We start from the raw sequence: 15,653 nt of genomic DNA, 5'->3' as shown, positions 1-15,653 counted from the left end.
TCGGGCATCTTTTCCGGATGCTCCCTGGACGCCTCGCTGGAGAGGTGTTCCGGTTGCGTCCCATTGGGAGGAGGCCCCAGGGAAGGCCCAGGACGAGCTGGAGGTTCCCCTGGAGGAGCTGGAGGAGGTGTGTGTGGATCGGGAGGTCTGGGCAGCTTTGCTTGAGCTGCTGCCCCCGCGACCTGACTCCGGATAAAGCGGAAGAAAATGAATGGAGACGTAGTCCCTCCAGCGTGTCCTGGGCCTTCCCCAGGGCCTCCTCCCAATGGGACGCGCCTGGAACACCTCTCCAGCGAGGCGTCCAGGGGGCATCCGGAAAAGATGCCCGAGCCACCTCAACTGACTCCTTTCAGCGTGGAGGAGCAGCGGCTCGACTCCGAGCTCCTCCCGAGTGACCGAGCTCCTCACCCTATCTCTAAGGGAGCGCCCAGCCACCCTGTGGAGGAAACTCATCTCGGCCGCTTGTACTCGCGATCTCGTTCTTTCGGTCATGAGCCAAATCTCATGACCATAGGTGAGGATCGGAACGTAGATCGATCGGTAAATCGAGAGCTTTGCCCCTCTACTCAGCTCTCTCTTCACCACGACGGTCCAATACAGCGACCGCATCACTGCAGATGCTGCACCGATCCATCTATCGATCTCACGCTCCATCCGTCCCTCACTGGTGAACAAGACCCCGAGATACATAAACTCCTCCACTTGAGGCAAGGACACTCCACCGACCTGAAGAGGGCAAAGCACCTTTTTCTGGTCGAGAACCATGGCCTCAGATTTGGAGGTGCTGATCTTTATCCCGGACGCTTCACACTCCGCCCCAGTGCACGCTGAAGGTCCTGATTTGACGAAGCCAACAGAACCACATCGTACGCAAACAGCAGAGATGAGATTCTGTGGTTCCCAAACCAGAACCCCTCTACACCCTGACCCCCTCTACACCTTGAGGGGGTCAGGGTGAAAAAAAAAAATTGAATTTCATAATTAAGAGCGTTATGTAGTTTTACTGTCTGATAACGTTTGTTTAGGATCTGATCCAGATTACAGATTTTGTGGCCATCTAAGTGTAACACTGAAAACCCTATTTAATTATATTTAACATTCTATCTTAATCAAATGTGCCCCAATCACACTCATATTTGAAAGTGAGGTGCAGACTGACTCTCACTATCGCCTGATGATGTTTGATCTGGATCTGATCTGGATTGTGGATTTTGTTGACATTTGAATTTAATATTGAAAATCCCATTTGATGTACATTTTGCATATCTCAATCAAAAGTGCCTCAATCACTCTTGTAAAGATGAGGTGCAAACTGGCACTCTCAATGAATAGATTTGTTTGATCTGTATTGCGGGTATTTGATGTTAACATTGAAAATACCTTTTGATCTATATTTTATCTTACAAAAAGCCACTTCTAACAGGACTTTGACCCTGAAAATCTTTTCCAAAATAAAAATTTGTGGAATTGGAAACTAGTGTTGGAGGTTTGCGCTCTGAGTGCGGTGCTCTAGTTGTATTTGTGAAGAGGAAACTACTGACTTGTGTTTTCATTCCATTGCTCTTTGGTTTCCTTTACAGATAATTTAGGCTAAAAAAAAATTTCCTTTACGACTGACATTTTTTGCTTAATTTCAGTGACACAAACTTCAGCTCTGATAAAATTTATATTGTCAATATTATTGACATTTTTGCAAAGTGCAGTGCAGCTAGAAAGTATTCACAGCACTTCACATTTCCACATTCTATGTTACAGCCTTATTCCAAATGGATTAAATTCATTTTCCCCCCCAAAATTCTACATGTGATACCCCATAATGACAATGTGAAGACATTTTTTTTTTTTTTTTTTAGGTTTTTGCAAATGTATTAAAAATGATAAAACAACTACGAAATCACATGCACATAAGTATTCACAGTCTTTACCATGAAGCTCAAAATTGAGCTCAGGTGCATCCTGTTTCCACTGCTCATTCTTGAGATGTTTCTACAGCTTAATTGGAGTCCACCTGGGGTAAAATCAGTAGATTGGACATGACTTGGAAAGGCACACACCTGTCTACATATAAGGTTCCACAATTGACAGTGCATGTCAGAGCACAGAAACAGGGGAGCAGAAACATTGCTGCTGCTTTGAAGGTCCCAATGAGCACAGTGGCCTCCATCATCTGTAAATGGAAAACGTTCAAATCCAAAGGACTCTTCATAGAGCTGGCTGTACGTCTAAACTGAGCGATCAGGGGAGAAGGGCCTTAGGGAGGTGACCAAGAACCCAATGGTCACTGTGTCAGAGCTCCAGCATTCCTCTGTGGAGAGAGGAGAACCTTCCAGGAGGACAACCATCTCTGCAGCAATCCACCCATCAGGCCTGTATAGTAAGGTGACCAGACGGAAGCCACTCCTTAATAAAAAGCACATGGCAGTCCACTTGGAGTTGGCCAAAAGGCACCTGAAGTGCTCTCAGCAGGGGCACTGCCAGGGATCTTGGGCCCCATGAAAAGCAATGTTACTGGGCCACCCCCCATATTATTTTGTCATTATTATTGTATTAGCTGCCTATCTGGGCCCCTAGAATCTTCCTTATTCTCCCCTTTTTGGCACCCCTGACTCTCAGACCATGAGAAACAAAATTCTCTGGTCTGATGAGACAAAGATTGACCTCTTTGGCGTGAATGCCAGGCTTCACATTTGGAGGAAACCAGGCACCATCCCTACAGTGAAGCATGGTGGTGACAGCATCATGTGGGGATGTTTCTCAGTGGCAGGATCTGGAAGACTAGTCAGGATTGAGGGAAAGATGAATGCAGCAATGTACAGAGACATCCTGGATGAAAACCTGCTCTTGACCTCAGCCTTCAGCAAGACAATGACTCTTGGTGCATTGTCAAGATATCAAAGGAGTGACTTCAGGACAACTCTGTGAATGTCCTTGAGTGGCCCAGCCAGAGCCCAGACCTGAGTTTAATTGTACATCTCTGGAGAGATCTGAAAATGGCTGTGCATCAATGCTCCCCATCCAACCTGATGGAGGTTCAGAGGTGCTGCAAAGATTAATGGGCAAAACTGCCCAAAGACAGGTGCACCAAGCTTGTGGCATCATATTTAAGAAGACTAGAGGCTGTAATTGCTGCCAAAGGTGCATCAACAAAGTACTGAGCAAAGTTTGTGATTACATATGTACATGAGTTTTTATTTTTAATAAATTTGCAAAAAAAAAAAAAAAACTTTTCATGTTGTCATTAAGGGGTGTTCGAATTTCATTAATTTTAGAATAAGGCTGTAAGAATTAAAATGTAGAAAAAGTGAGGCACTGTGAATACTTTCCGGATGCATTGTTTATTTCTGGTGTTTCCATGATGTTCATATTGGTAATTTAACCTTTGACATCTGGAAATATTTTTTGCTGAGATGTAAATAGCGCACTCCAGTATTTGTCAGTGTTGACTGCCGTGTCAGACCCAGGACTTCCTTAAGTCAGTCATACTGATGCAGTCATCTGACAGGCCTGCTTCATGTGAGCTGTGGGACAGCTTTGAACACAAACAGAACAAACAGAATACAAAAGTGAAACTAAAAAGTGAACTTTATATGAAGCCAGCGGGACTTAACTAACTAAACAAACTGTAATATACAACAGCAGAACAGCTATAAAATAAATGATTAAACCCTCCTAAACAGACAACCAGGATGAAGAGCAGTTGTTGATTTATTTTGGTGTTTAGTCTTGATTGTTTTTTCTTTTCTTCTCCCAGATGAGGACATGAGTGAGGATCTAAAGTGGATGGATGACCTAGAGATTGCAGTTCTGAAATTTGGCATGTCACATCCAGCTTTATGTTGAGATTCTGATTCCTCCTTGATGGAGTAGTTGTGTTTGCATCACAGTTTGAGGAAGCCAGCATAAATTCACCAAATAGGCATTTATATGATCCAATAAAGGTATGAAACACATCAAAGTGAACTCTGAATGGTTCCAACCCACAAATTAGTTTGTGGCTCAAATGCAAAGTGGTGCAGTGAACACAGTTTCTTGTCACATTCAGTAATTACAAATAGATAAATGGCTGAAATGACAGTGTTCCAGAAATATGTGTAAAATCATGACTCTTACAAAGGAATCCCTGAAATTGGGGAAAAAAGAATTTATACCGAATGTGAGCTACAGATGACTGGACATGACATGGAGCAAACAGAATAAACATGAAACTGGAAAAATGTTAGTGGGAGCATGTGTGTGAGGCCGCTGTGAGCTCAGAGCAGTACACACACGTGAAAGTTAAAAGAAATTAGGTGCGCCGGCTGACAGTATGTACAACTTTACACATGCGTTTATTGACAAATACTGAACACAGGGAGACAACAGGGCAGCGCAGTCTCGTTTGAACCTTATGGGTACAGCCGCTCCTGTTACGCAACACATACACAGTATAACTTCACACGAAAAAATGGTGTACTGTTTTGTTTTCGGCTGCAATCACCGAAGCAGTCACGAAAAGTGGAATTTTTTTTCGGTTCCGGTGGAGAAGGGAAGACGAGGTGGTGTCGGTAAGTGTTAGCCTACACAGCTAACCAGAGTACCTGCAGTCTCTCAGCTACACAACTACCTCGACACGTTTAAGCTCCGGGTCATAAACAAACCACGTCCCCTTTCCACCGCACCATCACCTTTTCTTTGCATTTTCACTTTGTTTGTGTGTAATTTACCCGAAAACGTAAAGAAAGTGCTGTGTTTCTGTTTACATGAACGTAACCACACAGTCTTATTTGCTGTTGAAGATCCAAAAATGTAGAAAACCAAGTTAAACCTAAAATAATTTACTTGTTTTCTCGGACACTTCACTGCTGTGTTCACTTCCCTGTTGAGGTGCCAGTGTTTGTGATTCTCTGACTGTTAAGGATGACAGATGGGCTTGTGTGATGATATGGGGAAGCTGCGAGGATTGCCATGATATGGTGTTAACTGTGACTATAGTTTGCTTATGTTCGCTCCCACATGTGGCCTTCCTCATGTTCTCCTGCTCATGCCCCTCCCTTTGTCAAGTATGAACAGGCTCAGACAAACTTTGCAGTCTCCACCCCTGTTCTGCACACAGTCAGTGCTCAGAGGAGCAGTAAAAAAAAAAAAAGTTTTACTCTGTTGGTCAGAGTTCTCCGAGGGATTAGAAGGATACCTGCTGGACAGTTTGCAATGACTGTGGACATAAACTGCTCCGCTGCCTGTGCGATTTGTAAGGAGTGCCTCTTCTGGTTACTACTCAGCATTAGGGGATAGGTGGCACCGGCTGCTGGGATTCTGGGCTGCTGAACTCGAGTCGGTTTTACCTTCTGCAACTCCAGCCTAAGCTGTACAGCGCTCACCTGTTCCTGACCTGACAACCTTCTTCCAATCTTCGTTTTTTTTCCTGCTTTCACCTCTGATATACCCTACATCTCCTAGAACTACCTCCTCTGTGACCCCAGGCGTCGTTGGGTCCTCCACACTCTTCCCCACTCCGCCAACGATGGACCAAACGCTGTGGCAGTACCAGTTCAGGATCATCATGCTGGGGGACTCCACGGTGGGCAAATCCTCCCTGTTGAAGCGCTATACAGAGGACCTGTTCATGGAGGAGTCCATGACCGAGACAGTGGGTGTGGACTTCTATGTACACTTCCTAGAGGTGGAGCTTGGGGTCCGCATTAAGCTGCAGTTCTGGGACACAGCTGGACAGGAGAGGTTCAGGTATGTATGGTTTAGGTTTGGTGCGTCTTCATTGGTGTGATGTTTGGATTCTTTGAATCACTTGGTTTCAAAATCTTAAACATCTTGATACATCAGGCACAGTCTTACCCAAAAACAGGTAACCCAACTAATCTATAAGGTGACAAGGGGAAGCTGTCCCCACCTAGTGGCTGAAATCTGTTACACTGGATGTTAAAAATGTTTTCTTAATTTATTGTACAAAATTTCTTGTTTTAAAGAGAGGAAGTGGGCATGAGGTTATGCAAAAGTAGAAGAGGCACTTGAAGAGAAACACCTGCACATTACGTTTGACAGGTCCACGTAAACAATTAAGCATTCATTCATTCATCTTCTACCGCTTAGTCCATTTAAGGGTCGCGGGGGGCTGGAGCCTATCCCAGCAGCCATAGAGCACGAGGTGGGGTACACCCAGGACAGGACGCCAGTCTGTCGCAGGGCCACAAACAGACAAACAAACACACACCTACGGACAATTTAAAGATTCCAATCCACCTAACCCACATGTCTTTGGATGTGAGAGGAAACCGGAGCACCCGGAGGAAACCCACGCAAACACGGGGAGAACATGCAAACTCCACACAGAAAGGCCACGGGAATTGAACCCACGACCTCCTCACTGTGAGGCAACAGTGCTAACCACTAAGCCACCGTGCTGCCAATTTAGAATTTAATGAGAACAAAATATATAGTTTTGTGTAGCCTTGACATTTGATAAAGAGCTTCACACTTATGCCTTTAAGTTTGACCTTTCAAGTTCACTAGAGATGAAGGCCATGTGATGATTATAAAGGTGATGATATTCATATTAGTGTTTAATGGTATCTGTTGGTATATCTTTAACCAAAACCTCAAAAATAACAGTAAACATACCCAAAACGTGCATTGGACTAATTTTTTGACCGTATCCTGCCACTTATGGAATAACCCCCTTATGTCTGATGATTTGCGGACGATCATGCTGTTATACGGTCGCAAACTGAGCTTTACCGGCAACGTGTAAGTGGACAGTAAAACGGCTATTTGTGACAATATAACAGCATGAATGTCTGCAAATCATCAGACACAAGGGGTTATTCCCATTCCAATTCAATTCCATCATTTGCACCGTTTATTTTTCTGTAGGTAATTTGCTGGGTGAGGCTTACCGTCGAGCCGAGGCAGTGTCGCTCCAACAGTGATCAGGGCGCGGACTAATCCATCAAACGTAAAAATCCATCAAATGTGAAACGGTATTTCTGTATCAGAATCAGAGTCAATTAAAGGCCAAAGAAGGGTCTGTGTGTGGGTTTTAACAGTCATTCTGTGGAGGTGCTCCAAGGAGCCTTAATAGACCCTTCTTTTGTGTTAACCTTGATGCTTTGTTAATTAGACATACTCTTACAAACTGTTGGGCCTTCAGAGACCTGTGAGTTCTGTTGATGTTGAAATTCATGTCATTCTGTTTGTTTATGGGCCACTGATGTGGAGACCTGGGTTTGATTCCTGGTCACACTACCTTTCTGCATCTTTGAACAAGACACTTCATCTGCATTGTCTCAGTCCACCCAGCTGTAGGTGGGTATCGACCTTGGCTGGGGAAGTAACCTGCGATGGACTAGTGTCCCATCCAGCAGGGTTTGAAAACGCTAATAGCTAGTGACACATTTTTGTCATTCTGCCTCTGTAAGCCAGTGGAGCTGAAATGAAATGATCATGTGCTTGCAGAGTGGTCTTTGAGTTTTAATTCCATCTTTATACACTGTCCCTTTTCAGAAGACATAAAAGTAGATAAGATTGTTGTGAACACAAATCATCATTTTTACAGCCAGATTTCTTGAGACTCAGAGGATAGATATATGAACATTTCTGTCACTGGTCATGTCTTGGAGTTCCTTTATATGAAATACAAACCTTATATGGTACTGTATAGTAAATCTGTGCCAAGTAGGCACTTCTTAAAAACTGAGACCGTGCCAAAATGAGACTAGTGAGGAAAGCCACCAAGACATCCTTGGCAACTCTGGGGAGTTCTAAGTTTCTGTAGCTCTGTGGCGGTTCTGCCCGTTTGGCTGTGTTTTTGAGTTCTGGTTGATTTTGTGGTTTTTGTATATTGTTGTTTTCTGTTCTCCTGTGTGGGTGTGTCTCCTCCTGTCTGTCTTGTGTGCCCTGGTCCTCACTCCCTGTGTGAGGGCGTTCCTCCCCTTGTCTGGCGAGTTCATCCACTGCATCAGTTTTTTGAGTGTATACTGTGTTTTCCGCGGTATGGTTTATCACTGGTTTAATTTGTTTCGTTTGGCCACTTATCCTCTGTTTATTTTCCACGGGTGTTCTTGTTTCCTGTCTTTGTTTTGTACGCACCTGTCTCATTAGTTGTTTCGTTATTTCCGCACACCTGTTCTGTTGTCACGTTTCATTGTTTGACTTTGTCTGACATGAAGGTTGACACGCTCTCTGTCTCTGAGTTCCCTTGGCCAGCTCCACACTCCTGTGAGTGAGTAACTAGTGTTACTTAAGTATTCCCTGTGCTCATAGTGGCTCCTGACTCTGTGTCAGTCGTATTCCCCATTTGTCCTTCGGTCCTTTTTGTCTCCTGTATTTTTGAGTTATACTTTTGTACTTGGTCGCTCTACAAACTGTGAACTGCTCTCTGGGCTCAGCCAATAAATCTTTAAATAAGTCTTTTTTGCCATAACCTCGGAGTGTCCATGGCTGCATATTTGGGTTTGACATTTACAACAAACCATGACAAACCGTGTCCTATGAAACTTTTATCTGTTGCATCACAACTTCTACACCTTCATAGTGGACTGGAACAGAGATGTTAGACATACATAAAAACGGTAGTGGCATCCAATGGGCCATGGCGTTGTATAAATATACATCAGGAACCTTTTAAAAAAGTTTGCTGCTGTAAAATAGAAATTTTCCAGGTCAAATGGCAGCAGCGTAGTACATCCGCATTATGTCCTTACTACTCACTTATTCCTAGTATATACTACAGTAATGGTTGCGTAGTAACCGATATTAAGTACATGCTAAATACTCAAACACATGGAATAGCTGAAATTTCACTTTTTTTTTTTATGATGAAAGGCATCGGGGCTGATTCATACCCTGTTCACTCTTCACACCACAATATAGATGTACAAGTAAATGTACATACAGTAGTGTTCAGAATAATAGTAGTGCTATGTGACTAAAAAGATTAATCCAGGTTTTGAGTATATTTCTTATTGTTACATGGGAAACAAGGTACCAGTAGATTCAGTAAATTCTCACAAATCCAACAAAACCAAGCATTCATGATATGCACACTCTTAAGGCTATGAAATTGGGCTATTAGTAAAAAAAAAAAAGTAGAAAAGGGGGCGTTCACAATAATAGTAGTGTGGCATTCAGTCAGTGAGTTCGTCAATTTTGTGGAACAAACAGGTGTGAATCAGGTGTCCCCTATTTAAGGATGTAGCCAGCACCTGTTGAACATGGTTTTCTCTTTGAAAGCCTGAGGAAAATGGGACGATCAAGACATTGTTCAGAAGAACAGCGTAGTTTGATTAAAAAGTTGATTGGAGAGGGGAAAACTTATATGCAGGTGCAAAAAATTATAGGCTGTTCATCTACAATGATCTCCAATGCTTTAAAATGGACAACAAACCAGACGCGTGGAAGAAAACGGAAAACAACCATCAAAATGGATAGAAGAATAATCAGAATGGCAAAGGCTCACCCACTGATCAGCTCCAGGATGATCAAAGACAGTCTGGAGTTACCTGTAAGTGCTGTGACAGTTAGAAGGCGCCTGTGTGAAGCTAATTTATTTACAAGAATCCCCCGCAAAGTCCCTCTGTTAAATAAAAGACGTGCAGAAGAGGTTACAATTTGCCAAAGGACACATCAACTGGCCTAAAGAGAAATGGAGGAATATTTTGTGGACTGATGAGAGTAAAATTGTTCTTTTTGGGTCCAAGGGCCATAGACGGTTTGTGAGACGACCCCCAAACTCTGAATTCAAGCCACAGTTCACAGTGAAGACAGTGTTTCTCCTACTATGGTGTTGGGCCTATATATCGCATACCAGGTATCATGGATCAGTTTGGATATGCCAAAATACTTGAAGAGGTCATGTTGCCTTATGCTGAAGAGGACATGCCCTTGAAATGGATGTTTCAACAAGACAATGACCCCAAGCACACTAGTAAACGAGCAAAATCTTGGTTCCAAACCAATAAAATTAATGGCTCGCAGATGTGAAGAAATCATGAAAAACTGTGGTTATACAACTAAATACTAGTTTAGTGATTCACAGGATTGCTAAAAAAGCAGTTTGAACATAATAGTTTTGAGTTTGTAGCGTCAACAGCAGATGCTACTATTATTGTGAACACCCCCTTTTCTACTTTTTTTACTAATAGCCCAATTTCATAGCCTTAAGAGTGTGCATATCATGAATGCTTGGTCTTGTTGGATTTGTGAGAATCTACTGAATCTACTGGTACCTTGTTTCCCATGTAACAATAAGAAATATACTCAAAACCTGGATTAATCTTTTTAGTCACATAGCACTACTGTTATTCTGAACACTACTGTATGCCTGTAATGGTGTTTTTGATTATATATGACTTATGGGTGAGTTCATTTTGAAGTCATTTGTGCCAATCAAACAAATATTTTGTTGATCATACATGCATTAGACCATCAATCTGGACTTCTTGATTGTTGAGATAAAGAAAAAAAAAAAGGTGTTTTTGGACCATGTTTTCTTGACCTTGACTTTTACCTTGGACCACACTACTCCAAAGTCTAACCACCCATGTAGGTTTCTTGATTATTGAGATATAACCCCCAAAAAATAAAAAAAAAAGCAACCATCTCTAGATATCTATCCAAGCAATGTTCCCAACAAATTCAATTAATTTATGCTTCTTGGTTGTTGACATATGGGAGTATACAAAAGTGTTTTGCTGCTGAATAACTTGGGACATTTTTAAATAACTCTGACGCTAAAAAATTAGGTTGATTTGCATTTATTTCTACATGTTTTAGTTTTGTACATAAAACTCACGAGTGCCAATAAGTCTGACCTGGACTGTGTATAGTCATAACACAGATCTGTTCTCAGTTCTGCAGGTTTTTGTCCAGTAACAAGTAATCGTATGCCTCCATTTCCACTCATCACACATCTCATATTTTGAGGGACGCGTTAATTCATAGCATCCTCCTTATGTGACCTTAATATTATCTTGACAGTCAGTCGATGTTTATGGATTGTAACTTTAAATTTCAACTTGTTTTTGAGTATGTACAGCAGAGACACAGTGATTTAGGTTCTCTACACTCTTCCCCAGACCGCCTGCCTGTCAAAGAAATACAACGTCCCCCGCTTTTGGTTTTGATAACGGAAGGTGTCCCTGAAAAAATTTGGTACTTTCTGATCCTGTGGTGTCAGATGCTGTGCCAGTCTTGTATGTTTATTTGTGTTTTGTGAGGTACTTTGGCAGCTCGGCATGCTTTTTTTTTTCCCAGTCACATGTTGACATTTATTGGCATTTCTTTTGCAGACAGACATGAGAAAACAATAAAAAGTGGATCACAAAGATGAAAATACTGCTTCACTGGTATCTTCATGGAATAAGTTCATATACTATACTGAATGTTGGCAAAGATTTTGTTATTGTTACAACTGGAAGTAAATCATGAATATGATCTCCACGTACAGATTGCCAGAATTCATTTTCTATACTCGCTTATTCCAATCAAGGGTCATGGCGGGGCTGGAGCGCATCCCAGGAGTCGTAGGGTGAGAAGTGGGGTACACCCTGGACAGGATGCCAGTCTATGGCAGGGCCACATATAGACAAACAATATGATCATTAATGGATTATAGACAATAACCTCTGATTTGACCTTGGTCTTAGACACCATGACATTGTTATAGCCTGTGTTCCAAGATGAGGGTTCAGTTTATTCACAAAGTTTAACTTTAAATTACACTTTGTGTTTTGAATATATCACCACGGACGGGGCCATACCTGTTGACTGAGTCTGTGATCCCCAGTTCAATTTTTAACCCCAACCCTTCCTATCGTAGGGACCCTTACCTTTTCCAGGTACACATTATATCCTTTGTAGAATGTGCCAGGGTCCCATTATCTATCATATTATTTGGGGAAGATCAAGATGACCCTGTGTGGACAGACTGATATGACCGTTGTATTAATTTCTTCTTTGTGACAAGGCTACAACAGTATCAACAATAGTTTTTCAAAGTATTTTGGGTAATTTGGGGTGCTGAATCCGAATCTGGTGTTAGTCTTTTCCAATCACATCATGTTGAGATATGAAAACATATTTCTTGTATCAAGCATTAAAGCAAAAGCTGCACTTTCGCACACCTCTTCAGCGCCATAAACTATATTATGGCTCGTGAACCTGTTTTAATAACTATGCTGTTGAAGGTGCTTTTGTGCATGATTAGTGGCGTCAAACTTGTGAGTGAATGACAACTTTTGCATAATCCATCAATACGGAACATGGAGATTGGAAAAAATGTATGTGAATGTGAAGAAAAATATACATATATATATATATATATATATATATATGGAGCAGTGTTATGGTGGCAAAAACAAATTGAACTCTGCACTTGGACTCTGTGGTTACAACAGCATTATGGGTTTGGGAGGTCAGACTATCTCCCCCTCCACTTGCATTCCTTTACTTTTTCCCTGCCTCTCTCTCTCTTTCCTCAGGTCAGTGACCCGTTCGTATTACCGCAACTCAGTGGGAGGCCTGCTGGTGTTTGACATGACCAGCCGAGCCTCCTTTGACCACATTAAGAATTGGCACTCAGAGGTGTGTGAGCAAGTGCGGCCGCACAAAGTCATCTTCATTCTGGTCGCCCACAAGAGCGACCGAGACGAGCATGGGGAGAGGGCTGTGAGCCAGGAAGAAGCTCAGAAACTGGCAGCACAGCTCGGGATACCCTACGTGGAGACTTCTGCCAAGACGGGTCAGAATATTAAAGAGGCCTTTGAGCTCCTCACTCGGCAGGTCTACCAGGGCCTTCTGAACGGAGAAGTGAAGCTACAAGAAGGTTGGGATGGAGTAAAATGTTCCAACCCACAGGCGCTACACTTACAGCGAAGCAGCCTGTCTCAGCCGAGTGCGTCGTCTGCCAAGATCAAGAAGTGCTGCGGATAAACCTGCTACTAACTATAGAACCAAAAACTGGCTCCTTTCAAATGGAATTTTACTGTGATGACATAGGGATGCTTGATTTGTAATACATAAAAAAAAAATAAAAACTGTAAACAATGTTAAACCCCATTTAGCCAGCGTATGCCGAACATATAAGTTATGGGTAAGTTTTGTATAAGTTAAGAGCACAATGATATACGTCATAGTACAGCAAGGTGGTCAAAAAATTTGGGGCATGCACAAAATTTTCAATGTATGCCAGCGTATGGCTCATATATCCTGCACTCGCAGGACATAAGTTGTAAGTAAGTCATACACACGCCCACACAAGTTACTTGTGAGCGACTCATAAGTCAAAATACGACAAGATGTTTCGCGTACCCAAAACTTATTTATAATATATGAGTAATGTTTTGTGAATCTGTGTAACTTACTTTGTATATGATGTGTTCCCGACGACCACAGAACTTACTGAATGTGTCAGCTACGTATAATGGCGTATTAACAGGGATTGGTATAAAAAATAGTGTCTTCCAACATCAGCATGAGCTCATGATTTGACATTGCACCACCTGTATGCCAACAGAGCCAGGAGAAGGACCTGGTGCGACCACAGCCTCAGGCAGAAGAGTTGTTGCCAGCAGAAGTTCAGCAGAGACCAATGCATCCCGCTTTGTCCCGCTGGACGCCACAGTATATTAAACAAGAGGAATCCTAGATTTCTGACATCCGCCAATCCGGACACGGATCACCTCCAAAACTCAGTGGAGTCTTCCATGCCCTAATATCTATCTATGGTGCAATTTAGTGAGAATCCGTGAAGCAGTTTTGACATAATCCTTCAAAGCCTATATAAAGTAAAATTTTGATCCAGAATCTGGATCCGGATCACCTCCAAAATTTAATGGAGTCTTCCATGGCCTAATATCTAACTGTGGTGAAAATTTAATCAAAATCCATGCAGCAATTTTGACTTAATCCTAACAGACGGATAAATAAACACTGATGATTTTATTACGTCCATGGCGGACGTAATAATAATTTCGTAGCCAATGACGTATTTGCTGTCAGAACTTGGCTGATAAAACCGCTCCCAGAATCACAGAAAAACTATCTACAGCAGCAGGTTGTCTTGTGCGGTGGAAAACGCATTTGGAATCTTGTCTCAAAGGTTTTTATAATATATAAGGTTTTATATATCTATTATAAATATATGTATTTATAATACATATATTGGAATGAATTGGGAAAACAGTTGCATTTTTATTCCTTCTCATGAGTTACATAATGTATCTGTAAAGTTATGTTTATCTCGTCATAATTGTTCAGATGCCCTGCACGCAGAGATACACACTGTTTTTGAAGAGGTTGTGCAATGTTCACAACTAGTTCATGAAATTAAAGCATGCCACAAGTTTTGAACATTTCAAAATTTTCTTTGCACACTGGAACACAGTCGCACACCGTTTACAACGGGTTTACTCACTGGCATGCCAGACTGCCTGCCAATGCTGAGATCAAATCCGTGCAAGTGTCGATTTGTAGTGTGACTGCCACGTGTTTGTTAGTGATATGCTGCCACACGCTTTGCATAAGTGGAACGATTGTTAGGCGTAAGTTGTGTATGCCGACAACACGATAACGCAGTTGTTGGTGTAAAGTCATTGAAATGTTATATACACATTAAGAGTACAACATGCATACATATTCTTAACTTGGTATATTTATAATGCAAACATTGCATTATAAATACGCTATGTATGCATCCAACAGTGAAAAACAAAAATTCAGCATATGCCAGCGTTTTTAATACGGTCGGCATATGCTGGCTCAATCGTCAAGGCAAGACAGGGTCCTAAGAAACTTTTTTATAAATTTGGACATGGTAACATGCATCCTACATAAACCTTGTGCTTATTGTAATTCATTATCATCACTTACTAGGGCATCCCTGGAGGTTAAAATGACTTTGCAAGAGTGCTAATACTCTATATTGGCTCGCCAACGTTGGGCAAAATGAAAGTAGGGCTGAAATCATTATCCACCTTCTACTTCTACTACTTTTGTTTTTTTGTTTTTTTCCCCCAATGCTGTGGTACAGTTGCACTGTGCCCTAGCCTCCCGACAGATTGACGGAACCAAAGTTTGATTGATTTGTAGTCGTAAAATATGTCATAATGACACTCCTGGATTGCCAGTTAGCTTGCGAACATCTCTGTAAGGTTTCTTGCAAATCACATCAGAGGTATAATCTATGTACAAAAACAGGCTTTTTAGATTTAAAAGTTTATTTCTTTCAAACTTTTTAAAAATATCAGGGAAAAAAATATTAAACGTACACAATTTATACAGAAATACACCTGTGTGGGAGCGTATTCCAACAAGTTGGATTATTTTTTTCTGAGCAACCAACCAACAAACATCACTTTGCCTTCACTTGGATTGGCATTCACCATGTCACATCACTGGATGTTCTTTGTTTGATGGATGATCGTGAACACAATAATGATAACATGACTGTATTCAGAGCCCTCCAAAAACTTTTCTGATAAAGGCTTTTTTTGGGGGGGGGGAGTGTCACAAGACACTGTGAAGGAATGGTCCAGTACAACGTCTCAGTTGGCAATTCAGCACAGGCTAACAAAGGAAGTGGTATCTTACAGACTAGAAAAACAGGCGTGTGACCAGAGGGTCATAGATTCAATACCCTGACCAGTCAGGAGAGCATGTGCGTG

General features: G+C 41.9%; 1 protein-coding gene across 1 annotated transcript; it reads left to right on the top strand.

Moving 5' to 3' along the window:
- Window positions 1–5,087: 5,087 nt before the first annotated feature.
- Window positions 5,088–13,758, top strand: rab42b (RAB42, member RAS oncogene family). Its single transcript, XM_034174035.1, has 2 exons — window positions 5,088–5,721; window positions 12,471–13,758. Exons 1-2 carry the CDS (start codon window positions 5,501–5,503, stop codon window positions 12,919–12,921), a joined length of 672 nt encoding a protein of 223 aa, XP_034029926.1. The 5' UTR covers window positions 5,088–5,500; the 3' UTR covers window positions 12,922–13,758.
- The last annotated feature ends 1,895 nt before the right edge of the window (window positions 13,759–15,653 follow it).

This window comes from Thalassophryne amazonica, chromosome 7 (genome assembly GCF_902500255.1).
Source record: "Thalassophryne amazonica chromosome 7, fThaAma1.1, whole genome shotgun sequence".
Lineage (NCBI taxonomy): Eukaryota > Metazoa > Chordata > Actinopteri > Batrachoidiformes > Batrachoididae > Thalassophryne > Thalassophryne amazonica.
This window is presented reverse-complemented; position numbering and strand designations above follow the sequence as displayed.

Coding starts and splice junctions, on each gene's coding strand:
- rab42b (XM_034174035.1), top strand. CDS start 5,501: ATGGACCAAACGCTGTGGCAGTACCAGTTCAGGATCATCATGCTGGGG. Junction 5,722..12,470: donor GCTGGACAGGAGAGGTTCAG/GTATGTATGGTT, acceptor CTCTTTCCTCAG/GTCAGTGACCCGTTCGTATT.